At 37.8% G+C, this 23,404-nt stretch overlaps 1 protein-coding gene and 1 pseudogene across 1 annotated transcript in view; one reads left to right on the forward strand and one right to left on the reverse strand.

The window, feature by feature from the left end:
• The first annotated feature begins 1,451 nt into the window (after nt 1–1,451).
• On the forward strand, nt 1,452–10,687 carry LOC121240880 (annotated as a pseudogene).
• A 1,265-nt stretch (nt 10,688–11,952) lies between these two features.
• The window catches only part of LOC121241118 (AP-2 complex subunit alpha-1-like), a 32,531-nt gene continuing 21,079 nt past the window's right edge, over nt 11,953–23,404 (reverse strand). The window contains exons 14-27 of the mRNA XM_041138739.1: nt 23,338–23,403; nt 21,953–22,059; nt 21,762–21,866; nt 21,558–21,678; nt 21,249–21,431; nt 20,839–21,075; nt 20,067–20,147; nt 19,639–19,803; nt 19,431–19,517; nt 19,208–19,333; nt 13,503–13,583; nt 13,342–13,413; nt 12,626–12,705; nt 11,953–12,540 (exon numbers count right to left, since the gene is read on the reverse strand). Coding sequence (XP_040994673.1) covers nt 12,396–12,540; nt 12,626–12,705; nt 13,342–13,413; nt 13,503–13,583; nt 19,208–19,333; nt 19,431–19,517; nt 19,639–19,803; nt 20,067–20,147; nt 20,839–21,075; nt 21,249–21,431; nt 21,558–21,678; nt 21,762–21,866; nt 21,953–22,059; nt 23,338–23,403 — 1,656 coding nt within the window. The 3' untranslated portion in view covers nt 11,953–12,395. The remainder of the gene's footprint in view (nt 12,541–12,625; nt 12,706–13,341; nt 13,414–13,502; nt 13,584–19,207; nt 19,334–19,430; nt 19,518–19,638; nt 19,804–20,066; nt 20,148–20,838; nt 21,076–21,248; nt 21,432–21,557; nt 21,679–21,761; nt 21,867–21,952; nt 22,060–23,337; nt 23,404) is intronic.

Below are 23,404 nucleotides of genomic sequence, written 5' to 3' on the forward strand. Positions count from 1 at the left end.
AAGTAACACTAATCTTGACTATCCCTTTGGTTTTTTTTTTTCCTTTTAATTAATTTTTATTAATATATATTTTTTGTATTTGAAGCTTGATGGCACATAATTATCACTAATTGGCTGATATGATAGTGCCATTGCCATATGGGATTGTCATGCTAATTTCTAAAACTTCCATTTATAACATATATATATATATATATATATATATACACACACACACACACACACACACACACACACACACATATAAATTTATCAAGAGTAATGCTACATGTAGTCGTGGAGTGCGTAAGCGCCGTGTAGTACTCGCTTTGAAAAAGAGTGAAGTCTACTTTAAAAAATTAATTTTTTTTTTCATGTGAATCTCGTATTTATTCATTTTTTTAAAATGATTGCGCGGCGGTTACGCAATCACAACTACAACTATCATTTCTAATTTATCAATGAATATATCTTGGGGTTTATTGGTGTTATAAGCAAAAGAAAAGAAATAAATAAATTCACAATAAAGTCAAAATCTTTTTGATTTTGTGCATTTTCTTCTTACTGTGATTTAACAAATTTAAATATTGTAGATCCTACTTTATCTTGTATATGTGATGTAGAAAATTGTTTTTTTTTTTTTAATTAAAGTCGTGCTAATTGTATCATACAAATTTTGGGTAATCAAATTGTTAAATTTTTCATCAAATCATCTAAATTATATATACATTATATAATTTGCAATGTCATTCTCAAACTATTTTAGTTTCAACAATGTTCCTTTTAATGATTATATTTTATAGTATGAATGATATAAATAAATTTAAAATAAATAATTTGTAAAGAAAAAAAAAATAAAAAAAAATACTAAAACAAAAAAGCATTGAAAATTTATATTATTTTTTTTCTTTTAACAAAAGGATTGAGCCATGACTCGTCCGGGTTGTAATCATGAAACTTGGTGAGCGAGTTACTAGTCAGATTTCCTTAAAACAAGGAGCTGATATTAATGGAAGTCGATAGAAGAGTGAAGAGGGGATGTTGTTGAGTTCTCTCTTCTATTAGGGCCTTTCCTTTCTCTATCTCTATCTCTCCCTCTCTTTCTCTCTAACCCCAAATAGCCGAATACACCATCTTCATTGGCAGATATCAAACCCTAACCAGGTATTCTCCATTCGTTTTTCAACATAACGTTTCGAAGTTCCAATCTGTTTTTTGAAACATTTTTTTTTCTCGATTTGATTCAAATACTAAACCTACTTTTGGGGGGGGGGGGGGGGAGGGGATATCAATTTATATAATCTCATTCTTATCGATTCATTTTTTACTTGGTTTGAAGGGGCTACATGAGCCCCAGTTTTTGCACCACGAGGTATTTCTTCTTTTAGGTGATATAGAGAAAATAGAGATTAAAATTGGCTATAATTTGTTTCCGATTGTGGGCCCGGTTCATGATCTAGATCGATCGGATAATGGAGCCTCCCATGGTGAGATCAAGGGGTAGGTTGAGGAAACAGAGGTTAAATGAGGCCGACAACATTGCTCTTGGGCCTAAAACCAAGAACTAGATTGTCGAGAATAGATCGGTGGCTTTGGTGGGAAGGTACGTGATGAAGGAATTCAATGGCAGTGGGATTTTTCTTGGGAAAGTTATACATTACTACTAGGGATTGTATAAAGTCAATTATGAGGATGGCGATTGTGAGGACTTGGAAAGCGGTAAGATTTGTGGCATTATTTTGGGTGATAATGACTTCGACCATGATTTGAGTAGACGGAAGTAGAAACTAGATGAGTTAGTATCGAAAACTAGTGCAAACAGTCGGATCGAATTAGAGAAGAAAATGTTCAGCTCATTAAACAGAGGTTGAATCATCTGCATTAAGTGAGGGGTGGAGTGACAACTGAAAATGATGGGAGAGAGGATGAAGGCCATGCCAATTCATCGAGTGATTCGTGTGAGTATGTGAGGGACGGGGATTCGGAGCTTGATGTAGAGAGCCCACCTATCCCACCACTAGAGTTGCCACCTTCTTCGGGACATTGGAGTGCCTAAGAAGTATGTTTCCTATCTTTTATCTGTTTATGATTTTTTATAGTCCTTTAGCATCCCTTTATTTTTTGAGCCCTTTTACTTTAGATGATTTTGTGGGGTCGCTTAAGTGTTGGTTTGCAAATACGTTGTTGGATGCGGTTCATGTTGCTTTGATGCGTGCATTTATGCGTCATCTTGAAATGTTCTCATCAAATGGCTTGGAGCTTGCCTCAAAATATTTGAAGTACTTTTTTTTACTTATGAGAAAAGTGCTTGAGGCATCTGTTTTCATTTTATATCTTTTGCTGATGAAGCCAATATACATTAATTTTTAATGTCAACTACAATTAAGTTATTTTTTCAGCATTTAAGCGCAAATGATATTTTAGTGTAATTGATTACTCACTAATATTTCTCCTATAAGGGAATTTATAAAGTGATTTTTCATACTTTTACATTTGGTCACCGAAGAAGATGCAATGGGTTAGGTGTTTCCACCTATGGGTCCATACAAAAATACCTTGTGCTAACTGTGCTAGGTGCATCTATTTCATTCATTTAAAATTCAATGAACTATTCTTATAGGATAGTAATTCATATATTGTTTTCTCTATTGACAAGCAGTTGAATGAATAGTTTTATTGATCTGTCCATCAAAATAGATGGTGGGATGAGGTTTTGGCTTGGATATCTTGCACGATTGTATTATATTTTACTTATAAAAAAGATGGTATTAGACATCCATTTCTCTATCCACCCGTTCATCTTATATTTTAAGATAAACATATCTTTCATATAATCATTTCTATTTATATTTTATTATTAAAATTACGTATGGAAGGTGCTTTTTTTGCAAATTTTCATTGTTAGCAATTCACTTTTTGTTACGTCTTTTTTATGTTTCAGGTGCATTGATTGGAGCTTGCTTGATACATTGACTTGGCATGTTTACTCGGTCCACTATTTAACGGTAATGAGATACACAAAGGGGCTTGAGTGGAGAGGATTTTATGGCAAGGTTTTGGTTGTGGAGTATTATTGCTTACCAGCAGATAGGAAGTTAATGATTTTGCAAATCCTGTGTGACGACGTCTTAGAGTCTGCTGAAATAAGAGTTGAGATTGACAAGCGTAAGGAATCAGAATTTGGATTAGATTATGATACAGAAACAACCAACCCTAATGAAAATGTCCCTAGGCGGGTTCACTATAGATATTCCAAAACTTCTGCTTGCAAGGACAGAGAAGTGATGGGGATTATTGCAGAAACCTACAACATGAACTCACTTGTTAACTCAAATTCCTTGGGTTTCAAAGGTACTAAATGGGATGTGGATGTTGCTGATATTGATGTGGATAGAAATGGTGATGAATGCCGGCTTTGTGGCATGGATGGGATCTTGCTTTGTTGTGATGGATGTCCATCAACATACCATTCGAGGTGTATTGGCGTGATGAAAATGTTCATATCAGAAGGGCCATGATGCTGTCCAGAATGCACTATCAATAAGATTGGGCCAACTGTTGCAATTGGGACATCACTAAAAGGCGTAGAAATATTTGGCATCAATTTGTATGATCAGGTCTTCTTTGGTACTTGTGACCATTTCCTGGTGTATGTTCTCAATATATTTATTTTACTCTACTACCTTACTATTAATAATGAACTTATTTGTTTGTTTTGGAATTACAAGAATTTAGCTTTGTGTACCACTTGGTTTTTTAAATTTAGTCAAAATATCAATCATTGCAGGCTTAGGGCTTCTAGAGACATAGAGCCATGTTTTAGATATTACAATCAAAATGACATTCCAATGGTCCTGCAAGCTCTTTGTTCATTTGTGAAACATACAACTTCATACTTGGGGGGGTGTGTAAGGCAATTTTGCAATACTAGTCTATTCCAAAAAGTATATTCTCTCTTGCAGTGATGAATGAAATGCATAGAAACTTAGCCTGCATAAAAGATGTTGCAAACCTTTTTATTCTATCATTCCCTTCTGACAAGGAATAGCAAAAAGTACCTGCTATGCTCGAGGTTGGGATATAATGACGACCAAAACAATGTAAACAATGCGGCCCTATCATGTCTTGGGATCCCCATTGTTGACACAAGACAAGAGGAATCCACACTCATGGATATGAACTTGGCTGAGAGGATTAAAAGGGAATCTGCCATTTCTAATGGTTCGGATATCCAACAAGTAAATCTATCGGACTTAACCCACCAAAGTTTAGTTGACAAAACATATGTTGTAGACCTCACTACATGCACCTCTAGAAACATCAAAGGCAGTTTTACCAGTTATGCAAATTATGTGTGTTTTCCTGTGAGTTTGGCCTCTCAAAGCAGAGAAGGTGATCGAGCAGGTTCTGAAAAGAGTAACGGCAATTCAGTTGCTAAATTTTTATACTTGGGGTCTTTCTATAAACCTCAAGCATACATAAATCACTATATGCAAGGAGATTTTGCTGCGTCTGCTGCTACTAAACTGGTTGTTCTTTCATCAGAGGAAACTCGGGTCCCAGAGGGTAATGCTTTAGAAAACTCGAGGAAAGTTGCATCTTCCAACAATTTTGTTACAGGCAAAAGCGCTCTCAATAATGACCTCTCATTTCTTATGGCCAAGTTCTGAAAAGAAACTTGTGGATGTTCCAAGAGAGAAGTGTGGTTGGTGTCTTTCTTACAAGACCCCTATTTCAAGCAAGAGGGGATGTATCTTAAACCACGCATGCCTGTGTGCCACAAAAGGTGCTATGAAAATCCTTGCTGGATTTCGGCCCATTAATAGTGGAGAAGGAAGTCTTGCTAGCATTGTAACATACATTTTATATATGGAAGAATGTTTACATGGTTTGCTAGTTGGCCCCTTTCAGAGTGCTAGTTACAGAAAGCACTGGCATAAATGAGTAGAACATGTTTCAGTTTTTCGTGCAATTAAAACTCTATTTCTTGAAGTAAGTTCTTTTATTTCTTGGTTTACTTCGTTTTGGTGTATATGACACAATAACACGTAACTTTTTATTTTTATCTATGTGTTTCATAGAGTGTATGTGATTTCCTAATTTTCATCTGAAGTGGCTTCTACAATGGTCATATGGGATTTGATATATTAAATCAGGCGTCAGAGTAAAATGTTTGAGGGGCTACATATGGTTCAGTGTTTGTTTCATAATTCGGCATTAGATTCATGATTCCTAATTTTGTTTTCATGCCTATAATTTTCATTCTTGTGAATGAATGCACGTATTTGGGCAAGATCATCTCAGGGAGCAACTATATATTTTGAAGGTTGATTGCATTATGTTTAGGGTGGATTTGCACCGATTAAAAAAAAGATGTTTAGGGTGAATTTGTTATATAAAAAACGTTAGCTTCAGATTCACAATTGTGTCTTGAAGCTGATTTGCAAAAGTGTGTGGTTGATTTGAAGTTTTTTTTTTTTTTTTTTTTATATATATATAAGTAAAAAGAAATGTATTAGATCAAGAAAAGGGCAAGGCCCGAGTACACAGAGGGTATACATAAGTACCTAAGTACAAGTTAAGGATTGCGAAAAGCAGCGTAAAGGTTGTTGAAAGAAATGTCATTCAGTACAATAGAAGAGGCCCAAAGTAATAAAGTACAATAGAATAGTCCTTAAACCCTTCCAGTGCACACTCTTTCTCCTCAAAACAAGGACTATTTCTTTCGTTCAAAATGCACCACATTAGACAAAAAGGCACCATTTTCCAAATAACTGCGATCTGTCCCTTACCTCCAAGTCATCTCCAACTTGCCAGAGGCTCTATCACACTTCTAGGCATTACCCATGCCATACCTAGCCTTGTAAAGATGTCATCCCATAGAATCTTAACTACTCCGCAATGAAGGAGCAGATGGTTCGTTGAATCACTATGATGTTTGCACATAAAGCACCAGTTTGTTAGGTAGAGGCTGCTCCTTCTCAACTTATCAGTTGAAGTGATATTTAAAGTTATATGATTTTTGCAGTTTAGGAGATCTGCTTCATAATTTAAAACAACTTTTGGTTTATATGTTGAAATGAATCCCTAGTGGAACTTATTGAGCTTCCCACCTTTCCAAAGCCATCCAGTGATGTCACGCCACTGCCATTGGCGTGCAAAAAAGGCCCTAGGGATTATTCTTGTAGCACCACTTTCATGCATCTCAATCCCTTGTTGTTTCGGCGTCAAAAGCATTGGAAGGAGACCTGAAGTGCTAGAAAACTTAAAATTTCAGACAGTGGAAATGAAAACAAACATTGTTGAGCAGCCAAAATATTTTTAAAATGTTGTAATTTAAATTTGAAAAGATGTATTAATCAATTGATTCACTTTAGAAGCTTGGATGTCCTCTCCTGTCAGAAATCCACAAAGTTTATGTTCCCTTGCCAAGCTTCTCATATTAGCACCAAACTTCCCTTGCAAGCCCATCCCATCTTCACTGCTTATGGAAGCATTCACCGTGCTACAAACATTGTGAAAAGTGACCAAATTTAGTACCATTATGATAAACTAAATCCCTTGCAAACTACCAACGTTAAGTTATTAGAACAATTTCTTTCATACAAAGCCTCGTGTCTCCCTTCTTTATGCTATCTCTAGTTACATTTATGAAATTGCAAATGCCTTGCATTTACTTGCCATCTCTTTTGTCCTGAAACATAATTGTTATTATTATGTTTCTTTGTAACTTATTTCGGCCCAAAGCATGGGACGTAAGTAATAAGTTCTTTCTAGGTATGTCTTGGTTCACGTTTAAATTTTGCACTAGCTTGTCAAATCCTTCTAAGCTAATGATGTTTGTAGTCAAATTTGAATGCTGAATTTTTTTTTAATAGTGTTCTTATTTTTAGTGCTGAACTTTGAACTTCTAATGTATATATTATAGTTTTGCACACAAAGAAGAAATATTATGGTATTGTAATATGCTTGAACAATATTTATGAATAAATAAAATAATTTTCTAATTAAGGGGTATATTTGTATTGTGAAATAAAGTTTTGAAAAATAAAAAAAACTGTTGGACCTAAACCAAATTTCTATTGGAGCTATTAGTGTGGTAGGCGCATCCTACCCATCAAGATCATGCCTTGGTTGCTAATTCTGAGTAAGACTTCAATATCAAATTGTCATACTGCATTTCAGACCTTTGGTTGCTAATTCTGTGTTTGACATCAAATATATAAAAAACTTTGAGCTATTAGATTAAACTTATCTGCAAATGCCATATTTTTATGCAGTACAAGTTCTTGTATACTTTCACATGTACCGAATGCCTCTTTGTAATTTTTGAAAAAATCTTGCTTGAAATTTTGTAATACCAAAGTTTCATTGAATGAATGGCACTGAAACTGTCAGTAATGTGTCTTTCAGCAGCAAATAGCCAAGTTTCAGTAATCAAATTGTTTAATGGTGCTATTTGTGCATGTAAAATGTATTAATTCCTATAGGCAAATATAAGTCACAGGCATATTTCTTTAGGCACGTTTTTTTCATGTGGAATTTATAGTTTGGTTGATGATCTGAGTCTTTATTTACAACTTGAGGAGCACATTAGTATCCTTGCTCTTTCTGGGGACTGGGTTAAATTAGTGGATGGTTTGTCAGTTGACCCTTTTGTGATTCAAAAGTGCTATTTGCACTGTCACAACAACACATAAACGTGGACTTAGTGGAAGACGAAATAGGAAATAGTTTGCTTCATCTGAAGTGACAGATGATAGTTGCTACGACCAAAGTTTTGCCTAGTGGCAAGGTGGAAAGCTATCAAAACTTATATTCGAGAAAGCAATTTTGCCACGCTCAGTGGTAAAAAAAACAGCTCGCCAAGGTAATCCTACAATATAGTAACTACCACGCCTTAGCTCTCCCTTCATGAAAATAATAATCCTACCACACTTAATGTTAACATCTTTCTTCTCTCTAAAATCAGTCTCTAACTACATATAGTAAATGTTGCATTGTTATTACAAGCATCTTTAAATCTTAGATTGTTGCATTTATGAAACTAATACTGTGTAAATGGAATTCTGGCCCATTAGGTGGTTGAAGAAAGATCTCTGGCATTTATTGTGTTGATAGCTCCGAAATTCGTAAAAGAAGTAGGCAGTTAGTTTGGAGAGCTACAGTTGAATTGAGTAAGAATGCATCACAGCTTGCGCTTCAAGTTTGTTCTTATTTTATTTGTTGTTGCTTATCCCTTTCTAGCCAACCTTTCTCATTATGGCGAATTTGTAGGTCTTATATTGGAGTTTGCATCAGGTTAGATACTTGGACTTTCATTTGAGATGGAGTGATCTTCTTCGTCTTGAGCAGAACTTGCAGGATGGAAAAGGTCTAAATACAGAAGCTTCTACTTTTAGAAATGCTATCATTTGTGCTAAAACAATTGTGGGAAACAAAGTCAGATATGCAGTTTTTTTTTTAATCAAAAGCATCTTCCTTCACGCATCATGAAGAATATCATTGAGATTGAGCAAAATCAAGAATATATTTGATTAAAGAGTATGGAGAAAGTGTTGATGAAGTATTCTTGCCATCTGTTGAGGAGCCTATGAATGTATCGATCCAATTACAAAGAAGGTGCTTGAAAGCCTCCTGTCGAGATGTATTTTTCTATCTTACTTGCAGGAGAGACAAATTGGAAGTACATTCTTATTCCTCGTGTTAGCTAGATGTTTTAATTAGGTACTATTCCTAAAAAAATTAATATGATTTTTTCATGTTTTAGTTCTCTATAGTCCGCCATCTTGGTTCAAACTCATGAACTTTTCCTTGGTGTGATTTTCAGGAATGCAGTCAAATGCAGGGCATGCCAAGGTGCATTAATTGAGCCCATCATATTTTCTTTTGTCTTGAATGTTTTATTTTATGATAGTATTTTTGCCAAATGTGCCTAGAATACTTCATGCTTTTGCCTTTATATCTTTCTTGTTGCCTAAGATCAATGAAATTTCTGAACTAATGATCACAGCTTGTGCCATATTTTCGTCAGGTTATTGTCATGAAAGATATATTTTGAATTCTACAATGTCCATGAATGAGGAAGTTGAGTTCTTGATTACATGCGAGCGATGTTTCCATGCAAAGGCTTTAGCTCAGAAAGATAGCAATAATGAATCTCCGACCACTCCCTTGACATTGCAAGGTCATGAATGCCCTAACATAAGGAAAGTCACCAAGGGTGGAAGGCCTCCATGTAATAATCAATCGTTAGCACCTGTCTGAACTCAGGCTACTGCTTCTGAGTTGAAACAATATACTTCTGATTCTAGTTCAGCAAATAAAAGCCACCACAAGCTATATTCTTGGGGTATTATGTGGAAGAAGAAGCAGAGTGAAGACACAGGCATTGAGTTTAGGGTTAAAAATATTCCTTTGAGGGGCAGCTTCGATGACCATCAGTTGGGACCTGTTTGTCACTTGTGCAATAAGCCATATAGGTCTGATCTTATGTATATCTACTGTGAAACTTGCCAAAGTAAGTTTGCTTTTGGGGTATTATATGCGTCACACATTTTTTTTACTGAAAATACCTCTCTCCATCTCCATCTCTCTGTGTGGGTTTGTTATTTATTTGTTGTTATTTTTATTATTTTTTTCACTAATTGTGTTTGTGGTCAATGGCAGAATGGTACCATGCTGACGATGTTGAACTTGATGAGTCAAAAATCTTTGGTGTAAAGGGCTTCAAGTGCTGCAAGTGTCGCAAAATAAGGTCACCATTGTGTCCTTACATGGACCCTAAAGACAAGTTGCCTGAAGGCAAGAAGACACGCTTGAGAGAAATAAAGCAAGGATGTATGAGAGTTGACTCTAATTCTGGAATGATTTCTGAATTCAACGAGTGTGAACTTGTTCCTCCAATATTTCTCATGAAGGAAGACTCTAAACAAGAATCTAAAGAGTGTGAACTTGCAACTCCGGTGTTCTCCATGGAAGAAGTTTTGGGTCAAGAATTTACAGTGTGTGAACCTGAGACCCCACTGTTTCTTATGGATGTAGTGTCAAAACCAGAATATGATCCTCTTCTTTTACCCCATTATGGAGCTGAGCTTATTACGGAGCATGATTCAGAACTGGACATTGAAAGGAATACTGTTTCTAGGCTAGGGCTGCAGAAACTTCCAATCAAAAGGCATGTCAAGAACGAGGGGATGCAGATGGTATATTTAGAGGTAATCTTTCTCATGCTGAAGTGTCAACACACGTTGAAACATATAACTTGAAACCTACAGAGAAGGCAACGTCTCCTCATGTAGAATGGGATGCTGAAAGTGAGATGATGTTAGACTATCAAGGTTTTAATTATGAAGATATGGAATTTGAACCCCAGACCTACTTCACTGTTACTGAGTTGCTGGCATCTGATGATGTTGATAATACATCTGGAGATTAGTCAGGAAGCTTTAAAAATCCATCTTGTAAAATTTCACCTGATGAGATCCCCGACCAGTATAGAATGGATACTTTTAATGATCAACTAAATCCTGCAGCTTCTGTAAAACCTACCATTAATATGGGGCACTGTCAGAGGTGTTCACATACGGAACCAGTCCCTGATCTTTCTTGTCAAATTTGTAGGTTGCAGATACACATAAACTGCTCACCTTGGGCCGAATCATCATTTGAGGAAGGCAGTTGGAAGTGTGGCAATTGCCAAGAGTGACGGTAGCTGATCTAGTTGTAGTCTCTTTGAGGTTTTGGGTTTTTTTGTCTGCTCTTAGTGACTTTCTAAGGGAGCTCTCTCTGTGGTGAGATGGTTTCATACATTTTACAATTTGATTGATTGGAATGATGTTATGAAGGGGATGGTTCAGTCTCCATTGTTGTCAAACCTTGGAGAGAATTTTGAAATGCTATGGTTGTGGTTTCAGAGGCGGAGTAGTTTCTAATGTTGCTGGGGTTAATGACTTGTGGCTGTGGTTTCAGAGGCGGAGCAGTTTCTAATGTTGTTGGGGTTAATGACTTGTTGCTGCTTCCCGACAGTTGCCAACATCCGGGCAATAGGCTTCTTGTGTTATTTATGTAAAGTGACATTTCTTATGCTGGTTTGGTCAGCCTACGAAGTATAACTGGGTGCGTATGGGTAGGATTTAGCCATGATGTGTCCTCTGCGGTCGATGAAATCCAACCCCCCCTCCTCTTAATAAAGTTCCATGTAGATTGATTGATATTTTATTTTGTTTATTTGGAATTCGAGATGTAATTAAAGATGTATAGATATCAGGGCTCCATCCAGTGGTTTTGGTGGCTGTTACGTCTAAAGATGTGGTTTTGGTGGCTGTTACGTCTAAAGATGCTGTTGTGTTAGCTTGCCATGGTAGGTTGTGTAAAAGATCTAAGGAAATAGTCTTTCGAAGAAATGAACAAGTCTGTTTATTAACACTAAAATCCACTAATGTAGAGACTATGTTTGGCTTTAGAAAAATTCTACTCATCATCCTTACGCCACACACCATACATATATATTTTTTTTTCCCCCGCTTTACCTTCTTTCATCACTCCCAGACCCTAGAACAAATCTGGCTATCGATAGGATTTTAACACGAATGGACGAAATGACTGCTGCCGGCATGATTTGCATCGCTTTTACCGAGTCTTTTAACTCTGGCGTACGCACACATGCTTGCAGCATCAAAACTTCTGTAGATAAAAGTAATGATATTCTTCATCGTCAATCACATTTAAGTGGTTGCCATTTAAGATATTGATAGAAGAAGTCACTTGATTCTGCTACATCACAGGTGTAAATTGAGATTATAAGATTTAAGATGAAGAGTAAGTGTAATTACTAAAGCTACTCATTATTCTTTAGTAATTATGTTGCCCAATGAGGCAGTTCTCGATCTTATTAAGAGATTCTATCTCGGATTAAAGGAAAATCGAAAAAAAAAAAAAATCACATCGACAGTGTTCTCTATCCTCCAGTAATTGCTCTATCGAAAATATTACTATGGACTAACAAACAAACGCAAACTGTTACAACCGGTTCTACTTGCAGTATCTTTTACATGCACTCAAATATTATGCTACAGAAACCAATCCAGCGACACTGGGAAAGGGAAAAAAATCAAGATTAATAAATGATAATAACAATAAAAGACCCTCACCCCAAAAGAGAAAAATCTCGCCAAGGCACAATTACTTTGTGCAGAAAGAATCTCATAATCCCCGACGGACCGACCCATGAAAATCCCACTCAAACACTCAGCCGGCTGCTAAATTATCTCACCCCTAATTCCGCCAGCCCTTGCATCTTGATTTCTTCATCCACCACTCTAACTCGAGGCACATATGGGTGGCCCGGCCGTATAAATCAGGTTTACATGTGTATAATGAACAAATCCTCACACTGTCACTCACCTTCACCTTTATCACAGTAAACCAGCAAGCATAGCCCCTGGATCTGTTAATGCTGCTGCTGGAGTAGTTGGCTGAGGTACTGGAGGTGCTGGCATTGGAGCATAGGATGCCGCCGTAGGAATGCTAACTAATTGTTCCTTGATGAACTCCTTCAACCTGCGCATCAGCCGTCAGAAAAAATGCACCTAGGTAAAAAGAAAGTTATGTTAGCAGTATGCGACTGGGAAATATAAACACATACTCAAACGTTAATGTTGGGTCCCCTGACGCAACTGTCATTCGCAACTGTGTTCTGTCTGCTGGATCAGTTTCAATTCTAACCTGAATATCATAAAAGAAAAGGCATTCAAAACAGTGACCTTCCACAGACAATATTGCATCCTTAAGCTTACATACTAGGGCATTATCCACACCTATTCTTTTTCCTGTGGAGAGAACCCTTGGGAAGTTTTCAATTGCGACTTTTGCAAAAATATCTCAAATCCATCTTTTAGTGATGTACAATATCATAAACTTGGAAAAACTGTAATCGGTAACGCCTTTTCAATTGACTCTCCCCCACCCATTTGCCCACTTTCCACGTTTTCTACCTTATTTTTTCAAAATCCCAGGTCCATTTTTCTCTCTCCAAATGAACTATTTTCATCTCTTTTAATAAACATTGCTTGTGCCCTTGTGCCACTATATGCTCACAAGTTTATCCAAATAAAACTCGAATCATTGAAGTTCATCCATAACCAAAACAACCTGATAGCAAGTAGTCATTCCACGCTCCCAATTTCTACAAATTGCTCTTTCCACTAAGAAAATTGCAAGTTAATTTCCCCAATTATTGACCAGAAGGTTTTAAATTCGGATCTCTCAATCTTATGGACTAGGTAAGATTCAATAATGAAAACAATGAAATCAAATCCAATTGTAAAACTCAAATTCCAAAACTGGATCGATATTCCTTACCAAGCAGAGCATGGGCTGTGTACTTTCTGAGTAGAATGTAGTGCTTGCAACAAGATTGTTTGCATTTGGGTCCTAAAACGGAGAAATAAACATTGTTAAGCTTCACAAAACCAAGAGTTACACGAAAAGTATTGACATCTCTCCTTTTAATAACTACTTACAAGCCCTGGACAAACCATCAACCGGAGACTGTTAAATAGATTTGCCATGTCCATGAGAGGCATTGGTCTTACGCCTCTAACCTGCAAGATTGACAGGAAAACAAGAGCGTGCAGATACTAATCAATATTATTAAACACAGTAGCTACTCAAAAGACCACTGCATACTGAGATTTGCAAATACTCAACAAATAGAGCAATGCTGAAGACTGTTAATAAATTGGTTACCATATTTCAAATATTTTCTCTTTTATTCTTCAACAGTGAGAAGAAGACATGTTATGATGATAATACCTAACATCTCATCACTGTCCAATAATAATATTGGATGGTGAATGAGAACTCCAACAGTAGAATAAATGGAACAGTGGTAAGTAGTTAAACTTTTCAACCTTCTCTAGCAATGAGATGATGAGACAATCGTTCTGCCTCACATGCAGGTTAGGTTGACAATACCTAGCATCTCACCCCCATCAATTAGAAATGGATATTTGTGATGACCCGGTCCAATATTTTTAAGATCAAAATAAAGATAATTTTACTGGGCCTAAATTATGTTTAATGGGCCATATTGGATAAGCCACGAGCTATTATTCATTGAGGTTGGCTAGGAATTTTAGTTGGGTCCATAGGTCCAAAAGTTAATTTTAAGGCCCGTTAAGGTTAAGTAGATGATTTTAAATGGAATCAATGGGCCAATTTTTTAGAACCACAATTGGTTTATCGGATAATTTTGAATAGGCCACGGGTGGATTATGTGGAATTTTTATTGGGCTCAATAATTAGGTTAAAGCCCATTTAATATTTAATGGACCAAGCGGGCCTATATTTAATTCGCATTAGGCCTAAGATTTTATTTAAAATACCAAAAGTATTTATTGGACGGGTTGGGATCATTTTGAAATTTAAAATCGGCCAGAAAGGATTATTATGTGACTTAGCCAATGAAATTATAGGCAAGTCCTGGAACTTAGTTGGGCCCTTAAAATGGCCCAACCCACTTGTTAGAACCTTATAAGGACCCAAGAACAAACCCTAGTGACCCATGGACCAACTAAGACCCAAAACCCATGTGGAAGGCCCAAGCCTTAAGCCCAAATGTGATACCCAACCCACGAGAAAACCCATGCACGCAGGACTCTCTTCCTTCCTCATATAGCTAGGGCTGCCGTGTAGTTCAGGGTAGATACTGCTCAACGTCCCTCGCTCATATCTCTCAGTTTTCATGGTTGCTACAAGTCAAGGCCAGTCTGCAAGTGCACTGGTTGCCACCAGAGAAGCCACCACCGCAAACAACCTAGACCAATGTCCAGCCATGCATGTCTGTCGCTAGTCACCACAAGACTCGGTTTCGTGCACTTCCTCCCGCTGCCAACTGATGTCAAACTCCATGGAACCAGTCCACAGCACCTCAAGCCGTGAGCCACCACATGTTTAATCTGATTGACGCCACCATGAGGCAAGCCACGCTCAATCCATGACAAGTCCAAGGTCAAACGGCAGAGGCTTCATGTGAACACGGCCCAGTCCGCTTGGTCGTGCTCCCCCTCTCCACATCACCAGCCATGAACAAGCACCTTGAAGCCAAGCCAACCTGTCAGGACCCCTAGGAAAGTGGCCTCCAGCCACGCCTCGACACTACCATTGACATGCCATGGCAGCCCCACAGCCAGCCTACATGCGTGCCATGGCCCATGCCTTGACACGCATGAGGGGCACAACAAGGCTACTAGCTGCACGCTGCCCAACATGTGCATGTCTATGCGCATGCCTAGGGAGGTTAGTGACCGCACGCAGCCCAGTGAGCGGCCTAGCATGCACACGCCCTTGCGCACGCCCATGCGCGTGCCCTAGCAGCTGCAGCCCAGCAAGGTTAGTGGCATGCCTCAGCAGGCATGCCATCCAGTGCACAGCTCCAGCCCGTGCCCTGCAAGCAAGGCCAGTGGCATGCCATCTAGCGCACGGCACCAGCCCCTGCCTTGCAGCATCAATGCCCAGGCCACCTGCCTGTGCCATGCGAAGTTAACGCCCAGGCCACCTGCTTAGGCCATACAGCACCAATGCAGGGCACCCTGCCATGCCAGTAACAGGCCATGCATGGCATCATGTCGTGCCCACTAGCAGCCCCATGCATGGCACCCTGCCATGCCCACCAACTAACCATACACGGCACCATGCTGTGCCCCACCAGCCACGAGCCAAACTTGCCCAGCCGTGGGCCATAACCACACCTGCCCACCCATGGGCCAATGCATGGCACGGGCCACCATGGCCCTTGCAAGACTATCTTATTGCTTTATTTTATTTTTATTTTAATATTTTCCAAGAGACCTTTTGGGAGTTTCCACTTTGTAATCTCTATAAATACGACTCTTAATCATTTAGCTTACATCTTTTGACAATTCCCTTTGTGGACGGCTTATTGTTTTTGAGATCATTTTCGGTGCTTTGCACTTGGGCTCTTTGGGGTACAATTCATGAATCCCTTAAGAGAGAATGATCCCTTGTAATTCGTAAATAGATGTGATTCAAGTTAGCCAATCTTATGAGTATTATTCAATCATTCTCCTATCTTCCATTATTCTTCCATTGATCATCTTATTTCACTTGCATTGTTCTTGCATTGCTTTTATACTTTCTTGTGCTTGCTTTCTGCACCATCAATTCATCCTTTCCCACGTCCAAGCCAAAACTCATAATTCCACTTACCATATTTAGCTTTCCTCCATCTTCCATAAACCCTAGCCGAAACCACCAAGTCTGTATAAGGTAATTCCTATATTTTAGGAATCCTTGACTTCATACAAATCCAATCCCTTGATTTAAAGAATTGTAATCCCATCTTCAATCCCTTAAATCACTCCATCCCTACAATATCTCAAGTCAACCAAGACCTTCCATAATAGCCAAAACCGAATCCCTTTCCTTCCTTAAAAGATTCCTACCATTTAGGAATCTTTCCATATTCATCTCCAATCCGTCCAACCTCATCCAAGCACTCAATCATGCAAACCCTAATCCCATTACCCTTTGCGTGTTGCCCTAGCCACCAAACCCTAACCTCACTTCACTCCTCCAACCCTAACCCATACCAATTCGGCACCATTCTCAAGAACAAGCACAAGCCGAACTACATTGCATTGCATCCATCAAACACTTAGATCACCCAATTGCATCACCATCATCACTTCCATCACTTAAACACTAAACCTTCATCAACCTAGGGACCCTCCATTGCCACGAAAGTTGAAGGCCAAGCAAGTTGGCAAGGCCCACTCGGTCATCACCATCACCAAGGCGAGCTCATGGACCTTAGTGTTTAGGGACTAGACTGAGGCCCCTAACACAACCACAGTAGTCGCACCGTTGTGAGCCAGCCCAAATGCACCACCCCAACAGCCGACGTCCTCTGTTTTGACAACCTAAAACAGAGCAATCGGTTTTCCTCCAAGCATAGCAGACCAGCAAGCCACAACTGCCCTCAGCCGTCCAACCTCCATAGAAAATGCCACTGCTTAGCCATAGTCAGTTGCACAGCCACCCAATGTAAGCCACCGGTGACCACCAAGTAGTTGCACAGAGTACAACCATGAATCCATAGCCAAACCGAAACCACCATGGCCCTCCCTCCCACACTCAGCCTCTTCAAGTAGCCCAAAGCTCCACCCAAATAGAAAGCCCCACCTTGTTCTGCCACCGGTTTCACGTCCAACGCCCTCCCTGCTCCAAAGTCTTGAGTTGCACCGTGCAACACCAAGACAACGCCCAGCCATGAACCCTCTCTCTATCTAGCTACGTAAGCTCTCCCCCTATCCCTCACGTTGGCTCTCTCTCTCTCTCCAGTTTTACGGGTAAGCCATCTAGTCCATTGGTTCCTCAAGTGCTTATTAAATCAACCTTGTAATTTAAAACCATGAAGCTTTAGACACGTATATGTAAAGCTTGAGACTCAGTCAAATAACGTATATGCCCTGATTTTAGGTGACTTGCAATCACAGGTTAAGGGTTTAATGAATATAACGGGGTGTAGGGAAATCGAGGTAGGGTTAAAAACACTAGGTTTTTAACGTGGAAATTGTAGAGAAACCATCTTAGGGTTTATTATTTTATGATACTATGTTGACGATAAAATTCAAGAGAAAATTAGATGTTGGACATGGAAAAATATTCTTAGGGTTTAATCATGCAATTATTTGGAGAAATTACATGGATAACAATGATTGGGGGACCTATGATATTTTAGGGTTATGAGAATTTTAGGTTTTCAAGAAATATAGGTTATTTTAGTATTTCAGGTTTTAATTTCAAAGTACATGTTAAATTAGAAATTAACGCAAGTTATGTGTCTATCTTAGAGGTAATTGGCCTCGCCCCGGAAATAATGGAAACGCGACGAGGTAAGTAGCATTATCATACTCTTCCACGTATGTACGGTAAACAACATGTCTTTTATAAAAGCATTATGTATGTATGTATGTCCTTCACTGGAAGCCCCTTTTTGCGTACCAAGTTATGATATGATGACAGTGAATTTCAATGTCATGTTAATATATGTTTCACATGCATCATGATATGTTTTCATGTATGATTACGATAAGCTATGTCATTATGTGTTCTATGTGCATCATGGTAAGAAATATAAAAGACAAGTTATGAAAGAAGCTTTAAGAATGGTCATAAGAGATGCATGATACCAATGCAGTTATTGGTGGATGTGCAAGTCACGGATCTAAGTGTGGTCCACCATAGTATGTTATGATAAGTTAAGTGGTTATACTTGTGGCCACAGACAGTGGAACCGGTGTACAAACCTGCACAGGGGGTTTAAGGTGTGCTGACCATTAAAGAAAGGAAAAGATATTAATGAGTTGTGCATAGTACATGTTGTATGTTTATGTTAGTATAATTATTAAGGCTGTGTTTGGAGCTTGAAATGAGTTGAGTTGAGTTGTGAATAATAGTATTTTGTGGGTCCCATTGAGATGGATTTAATTTTTTTTAGGTTGAGATGCGTTTAACTTTTTAGGTTGAAATGTATGAAATAAGTTGAGATGAGTTTAGTTTTTTTATGGAAAATTGCAAAAGTAGTGGGTCCCATCAATAATTGGATTGAGATAAGTTGAGATAAGTCAAGTTGGGTTAATCTTCTAAACACAGCCTAAGTATGAACGCTTTCAAGAAAACCCTATGTTTATTAGTTTACTGTATGATGTACTACTTATTGAGAATTCGACTTATTTTTTTGTATGTTTTCATATTTTAACCACCCTAGGTGAGATCTTTATGAGGATGGAGCTGCCGAACGGGATTTGGCTTAGGGTGGCCAGACAGATGCCTAGATCATGTACAAAGCTTAAGTTATGGTTTTTAAGTTTGAGAAATTTTAACAAGTACTTCCGCATATTCTATTTTATATTTTCAGTATTTTAATAAACAATGACTATTTTAAATTATGGAATCTTTTGTATCTGTTAAGAAGAAAATTTTAAAGTCAAGGTTAGTAGCACTTTGGTTCTCCTAGATTTCTAAAAACGACTTTATTCTTAACCCTAGGGGGCTAGGTGTTACAATATTAATAGAAAACACCAGCCATTGTAAAACACAAGATATTCATAATATCTATATAGAGGGGTAATAATAACAAAGAATGGACTATTCATGGAAGGAAAAATTTTACTCCAATTCCAAAGAGGAAAGTTTTACACACCACTTCTTGGAGCTTCAAAGGCGGTCCTGAAAGTGATCTCCATTGAGGGAAAAACTCTTCTGCCGACACTGGTATAGGCTGAAGAAATTTATTCAAGACTGCAGGAAGGCGAAGCTTGACATTGGCCTACGACAGGAAAAATACGACATATAAAGTCACAGATGTTATCAAGCTTCATGTTTGATTTTTGGCAGAAGACCGCAGGAATAACATATATAAGTACCATATTGTTACCAAACTTGTATGAGAAATCGAGAACTGCTACATCCCTACTAGGGTGGAGATTCATAACTTCAAGTGGACATTGAACCTATACAACAACACGATACCAAAAAACTGTGAAGCACAGGATGAATACAGACAAAAGATAAGAGTGGCCCCTAGATAAACCAACAAACAATGATTCGATACAAGAAAAACAAAGTTTTCACCTGAGCTCTGGGAGGAATGGTTTCCGGTACTAATGAGAGCTCCATTTTTAAATGGGACGGAGGTAATATTATAGCCTGAACAGAAACAAGGGGAGCAGTATTCTTGTTTCCCAAGAAAAGAACAAGTCGCCCTTGATGTGCTCGCCAGTCTCCTTTAATGCCAATCTGGGGTAGTATTTAATAACAAAGTTACCAAAAGCCTAGTATGCTAATTAACCTTTAAAAATAGTTAGGCAGACATGAAATACTTTTTGATAAGCAGACATGAAATACTACCAAAGCAAGTATCTTATGGTAAACTGCATCTCATCAAGTTTAAATATATTATAGATGTGTACTTGGGCTATGCCTATTCTTATTAATATAATCTTTAACTAATAAAAAAATATATTATAGATGACGAAAGAACATTTAGAGGGAAGAGAGACCTGGATATGAGGATCCTCGTACAGAACGCCACTATCCTTCAAGCACAAAGCATGAAACCTTTCAGCAATATTTCCTATTGGCTGCAAAAAGAATAATGAAGTTAGCTACTTAAAAGTCTACTCAACCACAATGAAAGTACATCACTATTTCACAGCATATAGCCAGTGATACTAGGCCGTGTTTTAATAATGCTGATATATCCAAGTAAAAAACCCTACAGGATTCTGCTAAGAATATCTCAATCTTGGGAGGAAACCAGTAATTTTGGGGAAGTATTAAAGAAAACAAGAAAAAGATTCATAGGGAGTTGAGATTAATATTTTTTTTTATAAGAAATTTTATTAATGTTAATAAAGACTAGGCGAAGCCTGAGTACGCAGGACGTATACAAGAGTATGCACCTAGCTAGAGCTAAGGAGAAATAGATACAAGGAATAGGAAAGAAAAATAAGTTGACCTGCTTGAGCTTAACTTACGATTGACAACATCAGTTTCTTATCCAATAAAATAAAAAACAAAAAGATTGACACCATCAGGGCTGACTTGAGAAGCTTTTAGCTTTTCTAATGCAAGTGAGCCAATCCAGCAACCTCTACTCTACTGAAATCAATTTCTAACTATTTTGTTTGCATGAGCATGAGCATGAGCAATGCAATGCTCAATTTGTTTGCATATCAATGGACTATGTCACTTCACTGCATATGGAACATCTTATTCAACCCACCTCTTCCAATAAGCCATACGGAATTTCATTATAACAGTCGGTTATACCTGAACTGAATTTGTCTGCTCTCCAACAGGTACAATGGCGGTGGCTTCCACAGCATTCGGAACATCTTCCAATCCGGAGACTATATTTTGTTGAGACTGGACATCACTACTGGGAGGGCCTTCAATAGCCAGTGGACCCAAGAGATCACCAAGGAGATCGGCTGAAGGAGGTTGGGGATCTACTATACTCAAAGTCCCATTCTCATGGGACAATCCTTGCTCTGCTAAACTCTGATCCTGTCAAGATAATCAAACACACATCAATTCCAGTTGAAACAACTAAAAATTATAGATTCAGTCCTAAGATTCCAAAATTAGAGAGGGAGAATATGCTAACAATGGTAGGGCTCAGAGAAAACAAAGAAAAATTATAATAAAATGAAAAAGAAAATTGAAACGGAAGAACTAACCACGTTAATGCTCATGCTGGGCACCTTTACTAGACCAAGCTGGGTGCTGGACGGTGTCCCATTAGCAGGACGCTGGTCAGTCACAACCAGAGCACTTGATGTTTGCTGCTGGGCCCGCAATTTTATAGCACTTTGTTCCGCAGTATCAACTTCAGTATCCTCAGCCTTCTTGATCAAAGCGGACTAAATTTCAAAGATAATATTAGAAGTTAGTACCAAAATCTTTCAAGTGAGCCCTTTAACCAAAGCTATCTATGAAGTGACTGCAAGAAAAGTATATTGTCCTGGAATAAACTGCACCAGAAGTACCTGTCGCTCAGGGAATTTGGGCATTTCAGCCAATATATCCACTAGAGCTGCACCTTTCCTACTCAACGCAAAATATTCAACAGCTCGTTGTTGTATTTCAGCATCAATGCAACTCTCATATCTACACAAATGAAAATTTGTGTTGAAGAAACCTACAACATTCTGTAATATTTTCAACAATAGGTGCACAGCTAAAAGTCTCACTTGTTAAATATTCCCCAAATCTGATTCTGCAGCTCTGGGTCTGGGGTTTGGGTGTGCATTAAAATCTTGGCATATGTTGAAAGGAGAATGGGAATGGTAGAAGACCTGCAAATAAATTATGGACTCTAAGATATAGTAGAAGAATGAAACCACAAATTAGTAAGATAAGGGGTAAAGGTAAGTGCCCTTACGATACAGTAGGAAGTTTCTCGTGTAAGATGCTAAATAATTCCTTAGGACTACACCCAGGCCGTCTGGCCAAAAGGTGGCCAAATTCTCCAAGGAGATACGCACTGACCTGTTGCACGTAATACAATTCCAAAATACATTTAGACATTTGTCCTAATTAAAATTTTCTTTGAATGAATCAAATATTTTTTTTATTGGCACCGGTCTAGTGTATCAAATATGTTTTATTCAGCTGCAAATGATTTCAAAAAATTATGGATGGCTCAAGAGAATTAACCAATATATGGAGGTATATGATAATATACAAAAAAAAGCAACAAACTAACATTCACAAGCTTTATGTAGGAATGGCAATATGTGACATGACCAGTAAATCCAACACGAACACGACAGGAAATTAATGAGTTTGGGATTGATGACCCGTTAAGACACGATTTATAAACGGATCAATAACGGGTCAACCTGCTTAACCTGAAATCAACCTGTTTTAACCCGTTTAGATTTTATTTCAAAATTACTATTTTATTATTGTTGAGTTGTAATCTTAGTATTTCTCAATATGCTTATGTGTTTATTATTGAGATTGTAATTCTGGACCTAAGCTCATATTTGTTATTGTAGGGTTTGTAATATTGGTTTTATTATATGTCAAAATTTGAAAAATATTGATATTTATTGTTAGTAGGTAGTCTTATTTTTTTTTAAGATATCGTGGCTACTAATAAATATAGATTTTAACTTTTATGTGAAATTATGTTAATCAGGTCAAATGGGTTGTGTGTTAGTTCAACCCATTCACATGAAATGGATTTAAATGAGTCATCTTGATCTATTTCTAATTAATTATTAAACGGGTCAAAATGAGTGACACGACACGATCCATTATCTTAATGGTTAGGGTTAGGATATAAAAGTTCGACATGTTTAGCTTAACGGGTCAAGTTCGGATTGACCTATATAGTTGAATGTTCATAACTTAACACAATACGAACACAAGTCAAAAACACGATTTGCCACCCCTAGAGCCTTCATGAGACATGGTATGAAACTTGAACGCCCAAATAAATCATGTAGAAAAATGACAAGTTGTGCAACTATGATAACTATTTTGTTATAGCTCCCAATTCAGGCAATCCTCATTCAGCCTATTAGATTCATTCTCAATTTTTGAAGTAGTGATCCAAAAACAATAATAATTTCCAAACTAATATTGGCAATCGCCTCTGCTGCGGATACTTATGAATTATTCGACAATAGAACATTGGCAACAAGCTACACATTATAGAGGCAAAGGATAAAACAAAGAAGAAGAACTAAAGGATATATCTAGCTAAGAAATATCAATATCATCATGAAACCATTGATAACCATTGTACAGAATACGGACCTTCACCATTGTCTCATGTATAGCAGGCTTGTCAAGATAGTCTCTTGCTTTTGCTGCTGCATAAGGC

Source organism: Juglans microcarpa x Juglans regia, chromosome 7S (assembly GCF_004785595.1).
Source record: "Juglans microcarpa x Juglans regia isolate MS1-56 chromosome 7S, Jm3101_v1.0, whole genome shotgun sequence".
In the NCBI taxonomy this organism is placed as follows: Eukaryota; Viridiplantae; Streptophyta; class Magnoliopsida; order Fagales; family Juglandaceae; genus Juglans; species Juglans microcarpa x Juglans regia.